Source organism: Notamacropus eugenii, chromosome 5 (assembly GCF_028372415.1).
Source record: "Notamacropus eugenii isolate mMacEug1 chromosome 5, mMacEug1.pri_v2, whole genome shotgun sequence".
In the NCBI taxonomy this organism is placed as follows: domain Eukaryota; kingdom Metazoa; phylum Chordata; class Mammalia; order Diprotodontia; family Macropodidae; genus Notamacropus; species Notamacropus eugenii.
The window spans coordinates 415,994,468-416,017,276 of NC_092876.1; the positions used below are offsets into that span (position 1 = coordinate 415,994,468).

The 22,809-nt window shown below is 38.1% G+C and overlaps 1 protein-coding gene across 3 annotated transcripts in view; it reads left to right on the top strand.

Annotated features, from left to right (window-relative positions):
- WDR4 (WDR4 tRNA N7-guanosine methyltransferase non-catalytic subunit) overlaps positions 1 to 22,593 on the top strand; it is a 55,982-nt gene extending 33,389 nt beyond the window's left edge. For 2 of the 3 annotated variants that reach the window (XM_072614865.1, XM_072614864.1), the window contains exons 6-11: positions 1,242 to 1,302; positions 3,211 to 3,309; positions 11,251 to 11,315; positions 14,014 to 14,197; positions 14,641 to 14,710; positions 21,366 to 22,593. In XM_072614865.1, coding sequence (XP_072470966.1) covers positions 1,242 to 1,302; positions 3,211 to 3,309; positions 11,251 to 11,315; positions 14,014 to 14,197; positions 14,641 to 14,710; positions 21,366 to 21,499 — 613 coding nt within the window. In that variant the 3' untranslated portion in view covers positions 21,500 to 22,593. Of the gene's footprint in view, positions 1 to 1,241; positions 1,303 to 3,210; positions 3,310 to 11,250; positions 11,316 to 14,013; positions 14,198 to 14,640; positions 14,714 to 21,365 lie in introns of all 3 variants that reach the window. The other variant, XM_072614863.1, reaches the window with a different exon arrangement.
- The last annotated feature ends 216 nt before the right edge of the window (positions 22,594 to 22,809 follow it).

Consider the following 22,809-nt stretch of genomic DNA (forward strand, 5'->3'; position numbering starts at 1 on the left):
TACGTTAAATAATAGTGATGCTAATGAACACTTTTGCTTTATCTGTGAGATTTCTGGGAAGGCTTCTAGCTTTGTTCCACAATATGTGGTTGGTTTTGGGCTTGATGTAGATACTATTTAAGTAAGGGTCTCTTGTTCACTTCTTCTTGGTGTTTTTAACATAAAGGGGTGTTTTATTTTGTTAAACCTTTTCTGCATCCGTTATTATAACTACTTCTTTAATTTTTTTCTGTAATAAGGTCTACTGTGTTTTCCAAGCTTTTCTATTACTAAAGACACTAAAGATCTTTTGTTTATATGAGTTATATCTCTTAATATTTATAAGGTTTAAATTTATAGTTTAAAAATTTATTAACTAAAATAATAAAACTACTACATGTTAACATAAATGCCATATTTTTTATGTTCGAAAACAACAAAATAGCCAAAAGAATGATATTGTTTTACATATTTTTACAAGTTTTCCTTATATGGACTTACAAGAAGAAAACTGGTTTCTCCTATCTGCTTCTGCCATCAAAACATTGTAATATATTGTTTTGGTTGAACTGTATGAAGAAAATCTGGCCTTGTACAAATATGTAATTGGAGAACTAGAGGAATGGCTTAGTTGTATTGTGAAAATAATTGTGACCTTGTAGACTGTCCAAGGAGCTTTGGGGCCCTCCAGGGGCTTGCAGACCACAGTTTGAGAATCAATATTCTGGAGAATTAACAGTTGTGGAACATAAGATAGTATGCTGAGCTCTGCATAGATCATCCCTTGTAGAAATCTAAATGTTGTTTAGATTAGATTAGATTAAAAGATGTATCGAAGAATAACAGAATGGGAGGCAGCATGGTATGGAGGAAAGAGCACACTATATTTGGACTTAGAGGACTTGAGTTCAAATTCTGGGTGTGTTACTGTTTGTTGGACCTTGTGTAGAATTTAAGCTCTCTGGACCTCAGTATCTTCAAATGTAAAATGATGAGTTAGAGGAAAGGAGGAATTGAACTCTCCTCTAGCCCTCAAGTTTGTGGTTCTACTAATTTTGTATATGTATTTTGTCATGAAGTTACTAAATAATTTCCCTCTTGACCTGATTTTATTAGTTTTGTGGGGAGAGTTATTAGATGAGAGAAGGTAATTTTCTGAGGATAGTTATATCTTTATTTGCTTTGTAGCTGATGAGCATGCTTGGCATGGATAGCATGGCTCACAAAAATTTAACGTCTTTATGTCAATCTTTTATCCTTAGGTTTGTGAGCAGAATATTTGTGGTGCCAAATCATCCCGATCTGCTACTGTCTACCTCAGGGGTAGGTATTTTCATCATGTCTCTTATTCTTCTTTGTCCCCAAGATACATGTGTATGTAACCTGTAGATGCTACAACTGGAGGTTCTTTTAGAGAGATGTTTTTTGTTTGATTTTTTGTTTTGTTCAGTACTTCTAGATGGTACTTGTGTTTTTTCCTCCCTAAGATAAAGAGGTTGCTCTAGTTCTTGCTTCCAGCAGTTTATTAGACAGAAAATATTAATTTCATGACCCTTTTAATTAATACTGTGTTGATTAACATCATTAGTTCTAAAAGTGCCATCATTATCTCAGATGAGGGAGATAAGAGGGAGACTTTCAGAATCTCCAGGACATTTAGATTCTACAGAAGTGCACAATGTAAAAATATATAGAATGTAGCCTTCTTACCTTAGTAAGGAACTAAGGTTTATTATTCCATATCTACTCCAGTGGCTGCCTCATCATGCCATGCAAAGTTACCCAGCATTTTTGAAATCTGAGGCCTGAAAGCAAACTTAAACAGGTCCTCACATACTGAAAAGCTTTTGAGTGTGGGCCTCATCATGAACTGCTGTTCATCACAGTTTTGGAGAGACATCACTAAGTGAGAAATTTTTCAACCACAGAAACTCACAAAGCTCATTCATTGTTTCACAGGGAAGTTGTGATCTGCTTTCTTAGAGGCAGACTTCATGCTGATGAAATCACAGCTTTTTGAATTATTGAGATTCTAAGATTTGTTACCATTGTCTTTTCTTTTTACATTAATAAGCAACTTCTTTGTCTTAAAAATAGCACCTAAAAGCCCAACTGCTAAATAAAAAGAAATATTAATTATCTATCACAAAGGAGTTGATCTTAAAGAATCATTAAATTACTGTAATTATATCTGAATGAAGGTTTCTGAATTATTAGCAAGGTTTTGAAAATAGTTTCATTCATTTGTCCATAAACTTCCTTCCTTGTTGCTTCACTTTTTCTACTTTTATCAACCCAGAGTCAGATTTTTGTCTCTCATGGCTTTGCCAGTCCATTTTCTAGTTGATTTTTTTCTTGTTGGTTTCCATTGATATCTAGGTTTCTTGAGTTTTAACTTTCTTTTCACTTTGTTAAGGCCTTCCCTTCCCTGGTCCCTTAAAGTCTTCTTTGAATTTTGCTCTGAACGGTGGAAATTTTATGACACACGTCTTTAAATTCAGTAAATGTATTAAGTTGTTTGTTATTTGTAGGCACTGAATAAGATAAATGGTATTAGTTTTATCCTATAATTCAATGATAAAGCCATTCACATTCATTAGTATCCATTTCTGATTAGATTGTAATATAGTCTTGATGGTTTTTGGTCGAAAATTCAGAGAACAGTCACACCATTGTAAAATATGCACTATGTGAAAACAGTTTTTGGTCTTTTTTCTAATTGGAGAAACTCCTCCATTTTTTTGTTTTGGCAGAAGAACAAACTAGTCTGCTGAAATTTTCTCACTTCCTCTCTCATTGTCTTTCATTCGTATATGAAAATTTTTTACAATTTACTAATTTTACAGTTTTACTAATTTACAGTCTTGCTTCACATACCAAAAGGTAGTCTTTCTCTATCATTCTGTGTTGTATGTGGTATCAGACTATAGACGCAGTCACAGAAATCCTCAGATTGGTTGCAATTAATTTACACTATTGGTAAAGGTATCTACAACAGTCCGATTTGTAAAACTGATGGTTACTTTTATAGAATCTCTGTATTTATAAATATGTTATTTAAATGTCTTAGGACCAGTGCAAACTTAAGGAGTCGTTCTACTGTGTGTGTGTGTGTGTGTGTGTGTGTGTGTATGTGTGTGTGTGTGTAAGATATAATTTGATTTGGGTGATATGCAGTGAATTGAAGCTTATAGTAATGAATCTTATTGTCTTTTTTGAATATATATATAGGATTGTACTTTGAGACTCTGGGAATACAAAATTGGAAAAGAATTGCAGTGCTGTCATCTTAACAAATTGAGAAATCCTGAGGCAACCCCACGCGAGAAGGTAGGATTTGTAATTTTAACCTTGTCTTTGTTAAAATGCTTCTAGCCTTTTATTGAATTGCATTGATTTTACTAAGTAAAAAGGAAAACTAAAAATGTTTAGTATCAATATTAGACTTCTTTCAGGGTTAATCTTATTTGTTAAAAATACTGGATGCACTTAGTCATTACACAGAAAATCTTTTTGTCAATTGCTCTAGGTTGTCATTAAAAGCAATTTTTTATTCAAATATGTCTAATCTTACTAAGGAATTGATACTGCTTTCCAGGATTAATCGGTAAAATTTTAAAGATCCTGTTTAGTAGTGTCTTTGAAATTAGTAAAGGATGGGGTTTCAAAAGCAGTTAGTACTGTAGTAGATTTAGTACTGTTGCTTTAAAAATATTTTCTAGTCTTTTAAAGGTATTTTTTATAGATATATTATCCTACTATGTCAGTCAAGGCATGATACTCAGTTTTCCAGTTAGGAAAACTGAAGCAGAGTAAGGCTACAAGTAGCTTACTTCTGTCCTGGCTTCTAGTCCTCTTCCTAGCTGCGCAACCCTGGATAAGCTGCTTCTGTCTGTGCCTTAGATGTCTCATCTATAAAATTCGGGTTAAGATCAGCAGGAGTTCTTCACCTTGAAACAGTAAATTTAAAAAAAAAAAGTGAATTTTGATAACTGCATGTCAGTATAATTGGGATCCTTTGTATTGTATGTATTTTGTTTTGTGCATCTAAAAATTTTATTTTGAGAAGGGGCTCGTGAGCTTCAGCAGACTGCCACAGAGTTCCATGGCCCCCCCCAAAATTAAGAACCTCTGATTTCTTCCAACTCTTAAGTCCTCTTCTGCTTCTGCTTCTGATATCTTTGAACAGTAAGAGGACACAGCCACTGGGATGTTAGTTTACAGATACTTTTCAGCTCATAGTTTTACTTCCTACTGATCTGTTTTTATTCTTTGAGCTTCAGTTATGGAAACCAATTAATTTTATGCACTCCCCTTCACTCCCTCCCCGCCCTTTCTTTTGCCTTTGATTGGCCCTTTCTCTTTTCATGGTTGCCCTAAGCCAAATGCTTTAAGGTTTTCATTACTTCTCAAGCCTTTCAAAATCTCTTTGATGACATATTTTAGAGATTTGGAAATTTGAGGTTGAGAGACTTGCTTATTAGGCAAGGACACAGTGAAATCTTAGGCTTCATGAGCAGTTGATAGGCCATATTTTTCAGTTCAGCGTTTTATCTCTATAGATCTTCAAAACTGTTTTCTAATGTTCTCAAGTATCTTCTTCTTTTTTTTTTTTTAAAGCCAAATAAAACAAAGTTTATTTAAGATTCACCTAATTGGGTTGCCTCTTAAGGAGCCTAAGCATTTATGAGGCTTGTATTCACAAGCAGGGCAGATAGAATCCCAGCTAGACAGAATCTGAGCTGGATTGGATCTGAGCGCCTGCATGGGGGTGAGATGGAACTTAAATACAGAAAAGACTGTAGGAGGGATCAGGGGTGGGGGGTGGTTTGGTAGTCCAGGGTGATGGGAGGAGGGGTTTAGGAAGGGTCTTGAGGAGAATCAACAAACATCAGACTAGGGGGCGCCTAGGTGGGAAGCAGGTGGGGCAATGAAGAGATAACAGACTGTGGTCACAGATTTCAGTATAAAAGGCCACATTCTGGGAGGAGATACAGGGAGAGCTCAATTTGGGTATGAAAAGCCAGGTAAAGTGAGGAGATTCCCAGGGAGCTCAAGGAAGTTCCCAGAGTCTGAACCCCATCATTCCCCCCTCAAACAGATTGAACCCAAATTCTTTTGGGGTAAAGAGCAAAGGTCTCAGTTTCTGAAACTTCTTCCTGCTTGCAAGGGGTGTAGAGCTGTCCCTGCCTCGATGGGTCCTGTTCAAGGGGTCAGACTTCAGAATCTGGGTGGTGCCTGATCCAGTGGGCTGGAGACCTTGGATTCAGTCAGAAGTTGGTATATAGCCCGGGCTGTCATCTGGAAGTTAATGGCTCGGACCCTGGAGGAGACAAATCTGGCCAACATGTTAAGCAGACAAGTAGGCACAAAAGGATTATAGCCAGTAGAAGAGTAGAACGGGGGATACAATCTTAGATGCAAGTAGGAAATGCTCCCTTGGAGCAATCGGTACAACCAGCAGCTGTAAAGTTCTGGAGACATTTATCACTCTTTTATCTATGCAGGTAGTGCAGGTTAAATGACCAGCTGAGACTTCTAAAAGCCCTCTCTTAACAGGAGTCTTAACTTGTTCAGTGGCCATGGAACTCATATGGGAATATTCCTCCACAAAGAAGTTGAGATGGAAAGGGTAGCCCATAGGTGGGTGGCCAACATAAAAGGGGTGGCATAGACCTCTGAAGAAGTGGTATTGGGGAAGGGAGCTTTTGCAAAAATAGCCTGTGGTGGGAGGTGAGTGTTGCCTTGTGGGTGTGAATGACACACCCAACAATCTTCAACTCCCCCCCTACTGAATTTCCCAGTTTGACCAAGGAGTTATCTTCCCATTTCTGGAGGCCAAGTGTATTTAAAGTATTAGGGAGTATGAGGAAAGGATTAACACTGTCATGTCAGTTTAAAAGGAAACAGTTTCACAAGAGAGAAATAGAGGGAAAATAATTTCCCTGAGGGGGATTAAAGTGAACATGTACGAGTACAAATTCACTTCTCTTTATCCACCTGTTTGCTGGAGGAGGGCGGGGCCTTTCTAAACAGTAGCTTGAGATCCTCCAAGGGTCCACAGGTACAGAAGGAGTATAAGGAAAAGACAATTTCCTTGGCATAAAAGATAATTTCTCTGGAGAGAATTAAAGATGACTGTGGCAAGGCCAAAACATAGAAGGGCATGCTTGACAGGGGAGTTTTTTGCTGTCAGATATCCCCTTTCTTTCCAGATTGCTCCATGGGCATGTAGAACAAGGAAAGCATATTTTGAGTAAATAAAAACCTCAACTGGCCTGGGGTCAGGTCCTAAGGAATGGGTTAAGACTCCCAAAGCCTATCTCTCCTTTCATCAACATACAGAATGAAAGGTTTTCCCAGATTGTCTAGGTCTAGTGATGGGGAGGTGATCAAATTAGTTTTCAGTGTCTCAAAAACTTTAGCCTGGTCTGAGTCAATGCCCTGAGTAGGGTCGTAAAGGGGTTTAGCAATAAAATCAAAATTAGGAATCCAGAGTCTACAAAATCCAGTCATTTCTAAAAACACTTGAACTTGTTTCTTGGTGGCTGGAACAGGGATAGACAGGATTGTCCTTTTTCTCTCAGAGGTTAAGGAGAGAGAGGTGGGTGTGAGTTCATGGCCTAGATACGTTATGGACTGGCATGCTATCTGGACTTTGTTCCAAGAGACCCTGTAGCCTCGAATGCCTAAGAAATTAAGGGCTTCTGTGTCAGCAGCCAAAGAACCTGCCTCGGTGGGGCTACAAATAAGAATATCACGCGCATACTGAATTAAGCTACCATCTGCTAGTTTCTGGTGCCTTAAATCCCTTCCCCAAACCTGGCCAAATAAATGAGGGTTATCTTGAAAGCTCTGGGGCAAAACTGTCCGCATTAACTGATGTGGACTTGATTCCCCAGGAAAAGTACATTCAAAAGCAAAAATGAATTGTGGGTATTCTCCATTAGGCTTTTTTGTGGGAAGGATTGCAGTGTTGCATGGAGATGAACAAGGGACAAAGATTCTATACTTAAGGAATTTTTCAATTAAAGGTTGTAGTCCTTCCCAGGTCTCAGGCTTAATCAGATACTGGCTGAGATGGGGGAGCGCTTTAGGGTCTGGGAGACTAACAATGCCTGGTGTGGCAGAAGTAGCTCTCTCTGAAATTCCAGGGTCCCAAATATTTGGCCTGACTCTCCCATACTCTCAAGCAAACCGGGAAGACGTAGTGAACAGTGGCAAAAGGGAGATGGGAGGTTTAACTAGAGAAAACTTGCTCCCCAATTTCACCATCAGGTCCCTTCCCAACAAGGGAGCAAGGTCAAAGGAGGGCATAAGGAAGGAGTGTTTTTAGGGGGTATGTCTGGAGACATTCCTTAGTTTCCCCTTCAATGCCTATGACCCGAGGAGTCAAGGGATGGGTAGGGCCAGAGTGACTGGTTAAAGCAGAGAATTTAGCCATGTTAAAGTGGGTAACCTTACCTTCAGCCTTCGTTTTTGCCCAGGGCTTGGTGGGAGAGGTGGAGAAAGTGGGAGCACTGCCAGCACCCAGTCTTTCCCGTTGTTCCAAGTCTTGAGAAGACTGGAGGACAGGGTACTGGGGGGCGGCTCCACCATTTTTTCAACCTGAGAGACAATCTTTCCTCCAGTGTCCCTCCTTGGGCAATGGTTCCACATGGGCACAGTTCCACAGGTGTTGGTTCCTGGGGTTCCCTCTGGGGGGGTGCCCTGGAGGGGCACTCCTTGGACCAGTGACCCTCCTTGTGGCAATGAAAGCAGGTTTCCCCACTGCCCAAGTAGCCAGCCTTCCTCCAAGGGGGTGCCCTAGACGGGTGCTCCCTGGGTCTTTTCCTGGCCAAGGCAGCAGCCAAGAATTGAGCATGCTCCCTGGCCCTGGCCCTTCTCCTTCGTTCTCTTTCCTCTGCTGCAACAAGGTCTCTGTTGTTAAATACTCCAAAGGCTGTCTCCAGTAACTGGGCTTGAGGTGTTTGGGGTCCCATTGCCAATTTCTGCAGTTTCCTCCTAATATCTGGAGCAGACTGATTAATAAAATACATGCTAAGGATTGCTGCCCCTTCTTTGGAGTCAGGATCCAAATTTGTATGCTTTTTAATAGCTTCTACTAGCCAGTTTTGATAAAGGGCAGGGTTTTCCTTTTCCCCCCGAGTAATTTCCCTATTTTTTTGAAAATTTACTTGTTTTTGAAATGCAGTTTTTAGGCCTTCTAACAGCAAATTACCATAAAGTCTCTCTTTCCCCTGTCCTCACTCTTTTGATAGTCCCATCTGGGGTCACTCGTGGGAACAGCAGCTGCTCTTGGGGGGTACTTTATGGGATTATTGCTAGCCATACGATCCCCAAACTTTTGGGCATGTTCCCAAATTCTCCCCTTCTCCTCAATGGTATGACAGACAGAGAAAAGAATATGCAGATCCTTCCAAGAAAGTTCAGATTGTAGGGATATGTCCCTAAAACCGTCAGTGAACCTAGTGGGGTCTTCTGAGTATCTCCCCAGTTTCTCTTTAATCTGGGGGAGATCCGAAAGAGAGAGCGGAACACGCACCCTGGTTGTCCCCCTGGGTAGGGTAGGCACTTCTCTCAAGGGAAACAGCCCTGATGGCCCACTGGGGACAGGGGCTCGTGGAGGAAGATAGGAAGTCCCACTTCTTGTGAAGGAGGGGTTGGGGAATGCCTGCTGAACTGGATTAGGCTGCAGGGCCAGGGGATTTGGCTGGCAAGGGGAAAGATCTGCTGGTGCCTGAGGAAGAATAGAAATCAAAGGGGGAGATGCCCCAGAGAGTGCCACGGGAGCAGGGCCTAAGGCCTGATTGAATATTGCCCCAGCGAGAGAGGCTGCAGAGGGAGGCACCCCAGCAAGGTCCGTAGTTGGGGCCGGAGGTAAAGTCCCCAAGGAGGGGTGGGTTATGGGCAGTGATACTGCAGAGACTGCCATGGGGGTGGGGCCTGAGACCTGAGTGAGTGTTGCCCCAGCAAGAGGGGCTGCAAAGGGAGGCACCGCAGCAAACCCAGTGGCTGAGAACTAATTGGGGGTTACTGAGGCAGGGAGGGGCACAGGAGGAGATACAGGATAGGCAAATGAGGCAGGAATTGAGGGGGGTTGGGGTAAAGGAAAGGCTGGGGTAGAGGTAGCTGAGGGGGAGGTGGAAGGACTTGGGGGAGTGAGGGAGCAGTAGGAGGTTGGGGAGCTGGAGGAGGGCTCAGGAAGGATTGGGGAGGGGGATGGCGGTAACGGAGGTAGAGAAGGAAGTGAGGTCGAGACCCTAGAAGCCATAAACAGGGAGTCATCCAAAACATCCAATTCACCCCCATTTCTCTTTTGTGGGATGGCTCTAGCTACAAGCATCTTACAATCTGTTCTGAGAATGGGGTCCTGAGAGAGTTTGACAAAGGCCCTCATGTAAGGTATTTCTATCCATTTTTCCTTTTGGAGACAATATAATTGTAACTGTAAAAGGGTTTTACATTGTAAAGTCCCAAACATGGGCCACACTTTGTTGTCCTTCAGGTGATACTGAGGCCAAAGTGTGTTGCAAAAGAATACCAACTTTTTCTTTTTAAGTTAAGCTTAAAGAAGCTAATTTTTTCCCAATTTTGTAAAAGACAGCCGAAAGGCGAATTTTTTGGAATTGATGAATTTTGACCCATTTCTTGCTGTGGGGCTGGAAGTTCCCCCCCCCCCCCCTTAAAGGAGAAGTGGAAGTAAGCCTCGAGAAAAAAAAACACAAGAGGACAAAAATAACCCAGTTTTCTCTGATTTCCTTGTGTTCAGGAAATCCAAAGAATTGGGCATCCACTTAACTGATGTTTCTCTAACCTTCTAGCGCCCAGAAAGTTCAGAGACTTAGGCATACACCAAAAAGTAACCGAGTTTTCCCCGATTTCCTTGTGCCCAGGAAATCCAGAGAATTGGGCACCCACTTTATGCCCAGGTCCACTGCCTAACCGATAGACCGACAACCTGAGTCTCTAACTCTCTAGCATCCAGAAAGTTCAGAGACTTTGCCTGATTCTGGGACCTGAAGCCAGGTCCGAAAATCCGATTCCAAGGTACTTGGAGAGCAAGTAGGGGATGGGGGGAGGGTGGGGGCTTACATACCTTCCAGTTTTAGCAGAAGAACTTGAGATTAGCAGCTTTTCCCGATCAGGAAACCATAAATGACAAGGTTCAGGGGTGATGGTGGACCCCAAAATACCGACAGTCCGGGTCATGCTCGAATGAATTCGACTCAAGCCTTCTTAAAGCCAAAGAAAACAAAGCTTATTAAAGATTCACCTAATTGGGTTGCCTCTTAAGGAGCCTAAGCATTTGTAACACTTGTATTTACAAGTGGGCCAGATAGAATCCCAGCTAGACAGAGTCTGAGCTGGATTGCATCTGAGCCTCAAATATCTTCTTAAACTAAATGTAGTGTAGTAGGTAAAGTACTAGATTTGACATGAGAATTCCTTGTTTGAATCCCTTGATGTAGTATTACGTAGTAACCATTTATTTATTATGTTTGAAGCATCTCTAATGTATGCAAACCTTAGAATTTAGGGTATTCACTAACATATTAGAAACAGGGAGTGATTGTCTATGAGTCTTCATGGATTTTCCTTAACGTTTTAGCTTGCATCATAGAACAAATTTCCAAAGGTTTTTTTCTTCTTTTTTAAACAATGAAATTATTTTTTCCTTCAATACCATTATACTGTTCTGTGATTTCTTGTTTAGAGTAGATCCTCATTGTTTAAGTACCATTTATCTGTGGTTGCCAAGAGTATTTAATGTTGAAAATATTTTCATTGTATTTTGTGTTTTCTTTTGTGGTAGTGACAGTCATGGTGACCTATCTCAGAGCTCATAAGCTGAATAACTGGACTTCTTTTGTCTGAATATATGGCTTTTAAGCCATTGTATTGAGTGGGATAGGGAGTCAAAGGCTCATTTCAGATTATGTAACATAAATTTGTGCTGGACCCAGTCAACCTGATTTCATGAATTTTCTCTAACTTTGTTCAGGGAACTGGACAGAGATTTAAACAGAACAGTTCTTTTAATGAAGGCAATGGATGGTGGGAGTAATTCAGGGTTGAGGCATTATAGGGCTTGATTGGCACTAGAATAAAGAGACAAGAACTTGAAAGAAGAAGATAGTGAGGGGTTGAACTTTTTACCAAGACGTCAAGATAGGGAAGAGAGAAAAGTGTAGCCAATGAAGGGGTATCTTATTCCTTCTATAGATCAGCTTCTGTTCCCTTTAACCAGTCTCTCTTTTTTTATTCCAGATATTTGCAGTGTCAAGGATAACTTACTGTTGCCAAGAAAACTACATTGCCATTTTATGTGACTGGTAAGCTACTGAATGATTGTTACTGCCCTTCCTTTTCAAATACCCTAAATCTTTAGCTCATTGGAGACTATAGTATACCATGACTTGCAGGCATATAGCCATTCTAGTGGAATATTGTTACTAAAAATGGGCCTTCATCTTTGAGGCAGGCAGATCTTTGGAGTCATTAAAAGAACGTTCTGTTTAAATCTCTGTCCAGTTCCCATCTGTCTGCACTATTTAGCCAAGGTGTGTGTGTGTGTGTGTGTGTGTGTGTGTGTGTACATATACACACACACACTTTGATGGATGAGCTCCATAGGTTCATTGTCTTCCTCCATGTTATGTTCTGAATAATGAACACTCTAAATCTAGTTGGCTTTATTTATTTATTTTTGCTATATTCCTGGTTAGTCCGAAATTTTTAGTACCACACAAGGTACAGTGAAGACATATATGTGGATGTGAGAATGCTACAATGTGAAACCCAAGTGAAGGAAGTCATCTAAGAGATGGATGGCTGATTTGTAGTTATGTGACAAAACTTTAGGAATAATTATTGTATGGCACATATGTGCCATGTGTATTCTTGTCATTTCAAGAGAGAGTGAGGAAAATCATTGAAAACTGTCCCTCTCCTACTTTTGTGTCCCTGCTGTGGGGGGACATAGAAAAGAGACACAAAGGGTGAGTAGCAGTCTACATGATTGGAGGGAATATCCACATAAATAAAAACACAGATCTGTTTAAGAATTTGAATATACTAAAAAAGGGGAAAGAATATACTTATTATTTCATTAGACCTTTCTCTTCTAATCTGTGTTACTATGCTATGTTATTCTATATGCTATGTTACTGTAAAGCTAGATTTTGATTTTGGAAATCTTAATAACTGCCTCATTGTTAGGATTCCTCCTTCCATTGAATTTGGGCTGTTACATGAGAATGCGTTTCCTTACACTTTCTGCTTTATTAATATAATTGTAATTCATTGATTTAGTGGCTGTGTGATTTTTTTCAGTGTGGTATTCCCTCCACTTGATGCAGATCATAATCAACTTTTTCATCCTGTGTAACTTGTTTATGTCCTCCCATAAATTTGTCATAAAGAATTCATCCACTGGGCTTGAGACCTGCCTCCAGTGTTTTCATATTTTATCTATATGCCAATACTTGAACTACTTATCCTTTATGTTTACTACATGTTCAATTAAACTCCTTTTCTGATTGTATATTTCCTAGATGCTATCTTTTCCACCACTTTTAGTGCACGTCATTATTAGTAATGTTTCCTCCTGTACATAATGTTTCCACCGTACATTTCTTCAGTGCCTTATCATGGCCTGCAAGTTTCGTTCTTTAGAAGAGATCATGGTGTTTCGTATTTCATAGTCACATAGCATCACTGGAACAGTATTGGTATTAATCAAAGAAATGTTCATTAACACTCTGTTGAGGGAGTGTACTTTATTACAGCTTTTCTTTGGGCATTTGTTAAAATAAAACATACCAGATTTTAAAGGAAAAAAAAGATTGGGTTAATGTTTAAAGGAGGAGTATGGGATTGATAAAATCACCTTCCAGTTTCCAAAATGCCTTCATTCTTCTTTTCCCCTTTATGCACATTACATTAAATGTGGAAGGGCCTCAGACTGATTCCTTCAAGGTCATATTACAACAAAGATAATTGAGACAATCATAGGATGGTATGGATTTTCTGGCATGCTGAGTGTTTTGATTTCAGTAGGAATTGGCAGATGTGTTTATTATTCATATTTCTTGCCACTTGCCTCCTTTATTTGTTTCTGTTCTCATTACTGTAATTTTTTATCTAGGCATATAGTTATATTTGTCAAATCTACTGGAATTATTCAGGGAACTGTAGCCTCTACTACAAATAAAAGAAGAGGATGAAATTTCATCTATTTTTGAAAGACCACTTTTGCGTAATTTTTAAGCATTTGGTAGTTTACAGATGGAAGATTACCTAGTAACTTATTCTGTGAAAAGTAGTCTTTCTTTTAGCAATTACATTAATAAATGTTTTGCTTTTGTCTTTGTGTCCCCATTGCTTAGCACAGTGCCTGGCACTAGCGGCCAGTTAATGTTTGTTGAGTGATGATGAATATCTTATGTCACAGCAGTACACAGAGTACATGTAAGCATAGAATCTCTTCCTTTTAGGAGATGCTATAAAAATTGGGTCAGAACTCTTGGTGTTGTCCTAATCTCCTTTAGCTGTCTCACTATGAGTGTTGGCCGTATTGCCTCTGATGAAACAGAATACAACAAGCAATTGACATTATTTGACTTGACAGCAAACATTGCTAATGGGAGAAGAAAGTACGATGGGCCACTTGGTGAAGTTGATACTATCTGATCTTTGAATGCAGAGGGGTGAGGTTTTAAAAAACTTGGTTTATATATAAAACTGTGTGCATGATTAAGTTAGTAAAAATATATATAGGTATTGTAACAGCTTTGAAACAATACAATTACAGTTGTGGATTTCTATTTCTGATGCTGTAACCTTCACATTCTCAATCCCAAGGAGATTTGACTAAAGAAGCAAATAGCCATCCCTGGCCCTGGGTCAGAATAGGCTTGCTGATCTTGCACTTCACTAAAACCCTGAGATTTTTTGTGTTTTGAATTATTAGACCCAGCTGAGTCTCATTGTAGTTATCTTATTTTAATCTTTCTTTTTCCTCCTTAAAAGTATTCCTGTAATCTACATCTTTCAACTTGATGACACCAAGAAACAGCTGATTTACAAACAACAGCTTACCTTTAATCACAGAGTGTGGGACATTGCTTTTGAGGAAACACAAGGGCTTTGGGTTTTACAAGAGTGTAGAGAAATACCAGTTTTGCTCTATCACCTTGAGAATGGACAGTGGCAGGTAAGAAGCATACTTTTTAAATAACAGTAATTATTCATCTTTATATAGACTAAGGATGTACAATACCAGTTCTGTACAGCATGCTTTCAGTTTTTCTTAAAATTTCTGCAGCATTATAGTATAGTTGAGCAGTGATAGCTTGGGTTCTAGTCCTAACTCTGCCAGTTTGTTAGCTGTTCAGCTGTGGCCTGTCACTTAATTTAGCCTAATTTTTTTCATCCATAAGATAGGTTTATGATACCTCCCTTGCTTACCTCATCACTTATAAGGATCAATAAATAATGTATGTAAACTGCTTTGAAAACTGTAAAGCATCATATAGACCCAAGAAGATTTCAGTTCTTTTGCTTTCCCTGAGACATTGTTTTCTTTTTTATGGTAAGAGCTCCATATGCCTTGCATTTTACTTCTGATCAATGTTGCTGTTTTTTTGTCTTCCTCAGTCTATTTCCAAAAATGAGGTGTTAAAGAAAATCTCCAATAACCTACATGAGAACTGGACCATGGTGGAAGGTGGTGAGATATTTAATTGTTAATATAATGTCTGAAATTATTCCTAGGATCCCCTCTTTGACACTCCATAGCATTTTCAACCTTACCTTTCTAGCTCAGTCTAGGAATGAAAAGGAAAGTTCCTTCACGATCACATGTCATGGCTATTTTGAGAGACAGGTGTTTGCACCTATGATTTCATTTGATGTTAGTAATTCCTTTGACCAGGGAAGATCAGCAGCTGTTCTGCAGTGTAGCCTTAGATAGTTGCCTTAGAAATTAAATGACTTGCCCAGAGTTAGCCTCTATGTCTAAATTCTAGATCTGCCACTTGAATGAATCTTAATAGGTCACTTCACAGTTCTTGGCCTCAGTCTTTTCATACACAGATTGATGGTAGGGTAATTGATCTCTAAGGCTTTGTCCAACTCTGAGTTTCTATTAAGCTCATGCTTATAAAGCACATGTATATAAAGATAGTTATCTCAGGGTTCATTCCAAGTTAGTGTGAACTCATGGCAGACTCAATTTATTGTTTGTATTTGATCAGGAAGGGATGTAAGAGTCTTTAATCTGTGTGAGTAAAAGGTATTTTCTTAATGTGCCAGTCAGGTTCAGGAATTAAAGGAAATCCATAATCATTTGATCTAATTGTAGGGTTTATTGAGTTATATGTGAACCAATTGGACCTCCTGATTCAAGCACAGGAAAATGTGCATTCACTTCCCTATCAGCTGCTGAGTCTCCCTATTCATCTGGATTAGCAAAATTAAACCACACTTATTGGAAGTGTTTAAGAAGTCAGTTCTCTCTAGATAAAGCCTAACCACTGACTAGCCCACAGATGTTAGAGGCTGTACAGTTTTATTTTGAGGTGGGTTAAGGGAATTGGAGACTCTTATAAATATATAAACTCAGAGTAAGCAAGACCACATGTACCTGAGAATGTGCCAATTACAAGCTGGTCAGATTAAGGAAAGCACAATGGTCAATTGAATTGCTTTGGAGTTTGGGGCTACATTCATAAATATTCTCCATGTTCATGTTCTTCACCTTCTTCTGTTGAGTGAATGGAATGGATCAAATTATCCTGTATTCCTAGCCTTTTATATTTTTAGCTCAAAACTCTTACATATTTCATAAATCTTTTCAGTGTATGAAACTTCACATAGTCATGATAAATGTTTTGAATTCATTTTATAATCAACCTAGTTATTCTTGTTAAGAGGGTGGATAAACTAGTGACAGATCATTTTTATTTGATTTTTTCAGTGTGGTAGAAGATGACAAATTTTGTTTTTACATTCAAGTTTGCCTTTTAAATTATGCTTTATTTAGTTTAATAATAAATGCTGGCCAGGCAGTATGACCAAGGAGTAATTGTGCTTCATCCAAGGCTAGTTTTTAATTTAATATGCATATTTCTCACCTTATTAATACTGAAATATTAGTAATATAATACTAAATAATACTGAAAAGGCTTGTTCTTTTGTCTGCCTATTTACTGACTGCTTCCTTATTAGCAACAAATGTGCCTTTTTTCTCCCTATTCTTAAAAATCAATTTATTGCTTTTAGGGAGCACACTGACTGGAAGATTTACTTCCATTGTATTTGAGGTGGGTCATGCTATTAGAGAGTAAAAAAAGGAAGAGTAACTAATTACTAGGAAACTTCAAACTAGAAAATACGCAGTGAAGTGAATAGGGACTTCACATAATGATAAAGAGAATGTAACTGTTCTCTTTAAGCATGAAATAGTTGTTAAATTTATTACTGAAAGATTATCCATGATACTTTCTAATAGTTTGTAGAAAAAATACTTATCTAGACAATAGCATGATGGAGTGGAAAGAGCATCGGATCTAACGGCAGAGCACGTGGCTTTACTTTAATGATGTTGGGCACGTTGATGTATTCAGCCTTTCAGCACATCATTTTCTTCATCTTTAAAATGAAGGGGTTGGACTAAGTTTCCTCAGAGGTCCTGTGCTGCTCTAAATGTATGCTACTTGGTTGATGTTAAGGACTGAAAGTAAGAGCAGAAAGTAGAAAATGAAAGAATAATAGATGATAAAATCAAGAGTTATTGGCTCCCTCCCTGGGTGAATTCAAGTTTAAAATGAGAGAAAAAATACCTTTCAGTTGAATTACATTTGCAAGATGAGAGGTCAAAACAGACACAAAAGAAATGAAAATATTATTAGGAAATATTACACAGAGCCATTATCTGAAAAATCTGAAAACTAAAAGGAAATAGCTGTTTATTTACAAAATATCAATTTCCAAAATTGGTGTCATAAGAATTTAATTCAAACAAACCAGTCTGGAAAGGAAGAAATAAGAGAAGTAAACAAAGAAGTTTCCCCACAAAATAGACAAACTTGGTGGAGAAAGTTTTCCAACAGAATTCTTTCAGATTTTTCAGGAATAAATAATACTTGTATTACAAAGATTATTCAGAAATATCAGAAAAGATTGACTATTACAATAATATTACTATTGTCGTAGACAAATATGGAATTGATTTTAAAATAAAAAAGTAATATTAACAAAGTTATAGTTCAGTTTTGCTTTTGAATATAAATTCAGAATTAGTAAATACAATATTAACTAAGGGTACAGTAGTATATTTAGAAAATTCTTCATCTTGAAGAGTCAGAGTATATTTGGCATGACAACATTAGAAAGGCTAGCAAAAGAGAAATAGAAGTGTTTGAGCTTGAATACATTGAGGCTGTCAAGGAAAGCTAAGGACAACAAAAGTGCATTTCATTTTGTGAAGAGGGTGGGCTTTTTAGTTGTACTGAAGGAAGGAAAAGGTCCCAAACAGGACACAAGGACTTGGATATGTAGATGAGACAGTGATAACTTAAACCAAAGAAAAGATAGAACTCCTGTTTTCTTCACCAAATAGAATGGCCTTTAGACATTTTACCTTAAAAGTAAAATTACCTTTACCTTAAAAGACAGAAAAAGATCACTCATAGGAAGTAATGCTCAAGAGATGAGAGAACACCTTGATGAAGTCAAGTTACCTAACCCACTTGTGTTACATTCTTCAGTCGTGAAAGAACTAGTGAATGTGATCGCTAACCACTCGAGTATGTATGGGGAACTAGAGGGGTGCTGGAGGTCTGCAAACGGACAAATCAGTTGTTTTTTTTTTAAAGTTAGAGAGTTAAAAGATTTTAGTAGTTTTAAGCTAGCTTGTTTTACTGTAAGTCCCAACAAAAGTTCTGTAATGGATTCTTAAAGAAAATGCTGGTGAACTTCTGAGAAAGGAAGTAATAGCTTCAAAAAGCCAGCATAGTTTGGGGTCATGCACTTGGGAATGGTGCTTAGCCCACTCACCCTAAGACAGGGATTACTAAATTTACTGAGGCATTGCATAGTAGTTAGAATGGGTCTTGGGTTCTAGTCCTTCCTGTGACGTATACTGGTTGTATAACTCCAGGAAATCCGCTTTAACTCTTTATGGCCCAGGAAACTCTCTAGTATAAATTGCAGAGGTGTTCATCTGCCTCAGGAGTCATTCCTCTCTAGGAATTCCCTATGCTGAAGAAATCAAGGTGAGGTTTTAAAAAACAAAAACAAACCCTCAATTAGTACGTCAGATAAATTCAGTATCGTTTATCTAGACTTTATCAGAGTCTGCCTGCCTTGTGACTCAGTAATGCATATCGTATCATAAATCATACATGTTGACTCAGTAATACCACTACTCGGCCTGTATCCCAAAGAGGTCAAAAAAAAGGGAAAAGGACTTTATATGTACAAAAATATTTATAGTAGCTCTTTTTGTGATGGCAGATAATTGGAAATTGAGGGACTGCCCATCAATTGGGGAATGGCTGAACAAGTTGTGGTATATGATTACAATGACTCGTATTGTTATGTTATAAAAAAATAGCAAGAAGGAAGGTTTCCAAAAAGCCTGGCAAGACATATATGAAGTGAGCAGAACCGAGAGAATACTGTATACTGTAACAGCAGCGTTATAATTATGACCAACTGTGAACGACTTAGCTGCTCTGGTCAATATGATTATCCAAGACAGTTTCCAAAGAACTCATGATGGAAAATGCTATCTTCCTCCAGAAAGAGAACTGATGAACTCTGAGGGCAAATTGAAATATTATTTTTTCACTTTCTTTTTCTTGTCTTTTTTTTTTTTTTAGAACATGACTAATATGGAAATATATTTTGCATTATTTCACATATATAATTGACATATATCTTGGCCTCTCAATGGCTGGGGAAGAGGTTGGAGGGAAAAAGAACTTGGAATTCAAAATTGAAAAAAAATGTTAAATATATATATTTTATTTGGGGGGGGAACTTGTATAGGATAAAAAAAAATCATTGAATATTTGATACTTAATGTGCCTGTATATACACAGGATCTCTATGCCAATAAGTATAAAACTAAAACCACCAAAAATAAAGGAGTACATAAATGAAAATAACTTGAGGGATGTTAAATTTTTTCTTTTTTCTAAATGTTATATAAGATGGCTCTTATAGAGGCTGGAGAGAGAGGGATACTTGGACAAAATTTTTGTCATAAAAGATAATGAAAATTTACCTTTTATTTTATTTTTTTTTTCAGTTGGTAAATAGGCTTTTTTTTTTTAATAAATTAATTTATTTGTTTTTGGTTTTCAGCAGTCTCTTCGATAAGTCTTAAATTTTCTCCTATTCCCTTCCCCATCCCTCTTATATGGGTTCTACACATACATTCTTATTAAACACGTTTTCACATTAGTCATGTTGCGTAGAAGAATTAAAATGAATGGGAGAAACCATAAAACAAAACATAACACAAGAGAAAATATTCTGCGTCATTCTGCATTCCATTTCCATAGTTCTTGCTCTATATGTGGATGGCGATTTGCCTCAAGAGTCCTTTGGGAATGTTTTAGGTCCTTGCATTGCTGTGGAGGGCTAAGTCTGTCAGAAACAGTCCTTGCACAGTGTGACTGTTACTGTGGACAATGTTCTTCTGGTTCTGCTCATTTCACTCAGCATCAGTTCATGTAAGTCTTTCCAGGTTTTCCTGAACTCTGACTGTTTGTCATTTCTTACAGCACAGTAGTATTCCATTGCATTCATGTACTACAGCTTGTTCAGCCATTGCCCAATTTGTGGGCTTTCTCTCAATTTTGATTTCCAGTTCTTGGTCACCACAAAGAGAGCTGCTATAAATATTTTTGTACATGTGGGACCTTTTCCCATTTTTATGATCTCTTTGGGGTACAGTCCTAGAAGTGATATTGCTGGGTCAGAAGGTATGCACATTTTTTGTAACCCTTTGGGCATAGTTCCAGATTGCTCTCCAGAATGGTTGGATCATCTCACAGTGCCACCAACAATGAATTAATATTCCAACTCTCCCACGTCTTCTCGAACGTTTATCATCTTCCTGTTTTATGTTAGCCAGTCTGATAGGTGTGATGTGGTACCTCAGAGCTGTTTTGATTTGCATCTCTCTAATCAGTAGTGGAAAACTTACTTTTTAAAAAATAACGAAAATCAGTGTTATCCAAAAGACATTTATACTCATTGTTGACTTAATTGGAATTTTGTGCCATCTCCAAATGTAGTAAAACTCACAAAATGCTCATAGCATTTGACTTGGTAATTCTGGTTTGTAATATGCCCTGAAAGTTTTTCATTCCACTATCTCACCCCCCCCCCCCCCCCAAAAGGAAGGGAGCAGGACTGAGTTACCTATTGAAAGTTTTTTCAGAACAGCATTTCATATAATAGTTAAAAACCAGCAGATACCTAAATGTCTAACAGTAGGCACAGATCCTCCTTCAGTTCTCCCCTCTGGCCTGGAACCCAAAAACAAGCCCTCCAGCCTCCTGTACATGCCCACAGCCAGCAGTGCCTCTGCCCCACTGCTTCTGCACTCACCGGTTGTGTGCTAGCTCTGACACTCCTTATGAGCAGAGGTTCCCTTGATCTTACCCTGCTCAGACTTTCAGCTCCCTTTGCTGTCCTGGGGGTAAAAGTTCCGTGGGCTGGGTATGAGGCAGCTTCCCAACCCAGCTCCCCCAGGGACTTACTGGTTGTTCTTTAAGTGAACCTAGCCTGGAACTGTTTGCTTTTCACAGGAACCAAACTCTTCTTGGGAATTTCTCTTATTTATTTTTACTATATGTTTGCCCTTTAATTGCTATTTTCTCTCCTTTGTGGGGGAAAATCTTGAGAGCTTGGAATTTTCTCACCTACTCTGCCATCTTCCCATTTTCATTTTTTTAAAGTAAAGAAAACCATTGGCTTAAATACTTAATGAGTCATTTGAATCACAAAGTCTTAAATTTTAGAACTGAATGATCTAACCTCGCTTTAACAATAAGAAATCTGAGACCTAGAGTTTTAGTTGATTTACCCAGTGTCACTCATCTCATTGAAAATCAAATGTATGACTTAGGTGTCTTGATTGCAATTTTCTGTCCATCATGTTCTAGCTGTTTCCTAATTTCTAAGTCAATTCTTCAGTCTGATTTAAGGGCAATTCATTTTTCCTAAATAAGGTAGTTTATGTATTGATTAATAAAGTGTAACTTTATGATGGGACCTTCAGAGGATTCAGTTATATTTTGGTGGCATTTCAGCATTCTGCTGTAAAAGATTCTCTATTTATTGTTCTTTCTTTTCCACCACAGGATCCCCTGGTATGGATGACAGTTTTAGCAGTCTCTACAAGACCACATTTGATAACATGACTAATTACTTGAAGAAAAAAGAAGAAAGAGTACAGCAGCAATTGGAGAAAAAGAAGAGAAGGAAGAATCCTTAACTTGGTCTTAAGAGGCAAACAAAAAAGCAAGAAAGACACCCATGTGACAGTTATTCCCTCATTTGAATGTCATAGGATCATATATTTAAAGCTTGAGTACCTTACGGGTCATCTGTTCCATCCTTATTTTATAGATCAGAAAATAGGTTCATCGAATTTTTGATTTTTGACTTGTCCAAGTTCACACAGGTAGAAAGTGAGAGTTGAGAGTTGAGTACTAGTTCTGTAAATCTAGTACTTGGTAAAAATTCATGGGGACAAAAATCACATTTTACATTGACTTCCTCTTCTTTCCCCCATGGTATTTGAAAAAGGAAATGGTATAAACTCTTTGCATCTCCTAAACTTGGTGGTGGCTAGTGCTGTTCAGATTTAGGAAGGCACTTGAGTCAAGCTGTTTGGGATAAAATGGCGGTATCCTTTGTTAAGAGGAAATGATGTTGTACCTATGGTCCTTTATTGTATATATATATATACTTTATCCTCCAGTTGAGGGAAGAAATAAAGTTTGTAATGTTTAACTGAAGATGTTATAAATCATTGTAGTAGGAATACAAGGCCTGTTACCTTCTTTTTTGAAGGTAGTAATCTGGAACCCCTTGCTTCTCACCAGGTTAGATGTGGTATTTTGGGCCATCAGCTATTAGAACCTCAGCCTCCTGAACTCCCGCCAGTATATCTCTGAGCCAGACTATATAAGATGCATGAATTTCAAAGTAGAGGCATTAGATGAAAACAATAGTAAGAGAAATATTGAGGAATTGAATGAAATGCTCATTTTTAAATTTCAAAGTATATTTTTTGACATATCACTTATTTGTTTATTTGAGAGACTGATATGACCCATCACCTTCACATTAAATGTTATTTTAGATATTGGTAATTCATTTTGTATGTCTGAAGAGATTTTCTCTGCAGAGTGGTGAAAAGTAAGGATAAATTGATCTTTTTTTTCTGAACTTGACAAACGTACAAACAGATGTTTCTATAAAAAAGGCAAGAAGCAGCTTGCATGCAAAACTGCATGTTTCCATTATATGCAGTTTGCATGTCTTTTAATATATTTAATAAATGCAACATTAGTTTCAAAGCTGTCCTGGTTGTCCATGTCTCCTTCCTAATCTGTTTTGTTTTGTTTTTTGTTAATGCATTTTTCTTTTTCTAGTAAAAAGTCTCTCCAAACATCTCTCTGCCTATTAAAAAAACCCATACTCTTATAACAGTTATGCATGATTAAGCAAAATAGATCCATACATTGGCCATGTCTGACAATGTGTAAATTGTTTTCATTTATCAAATGCAAGAGAACT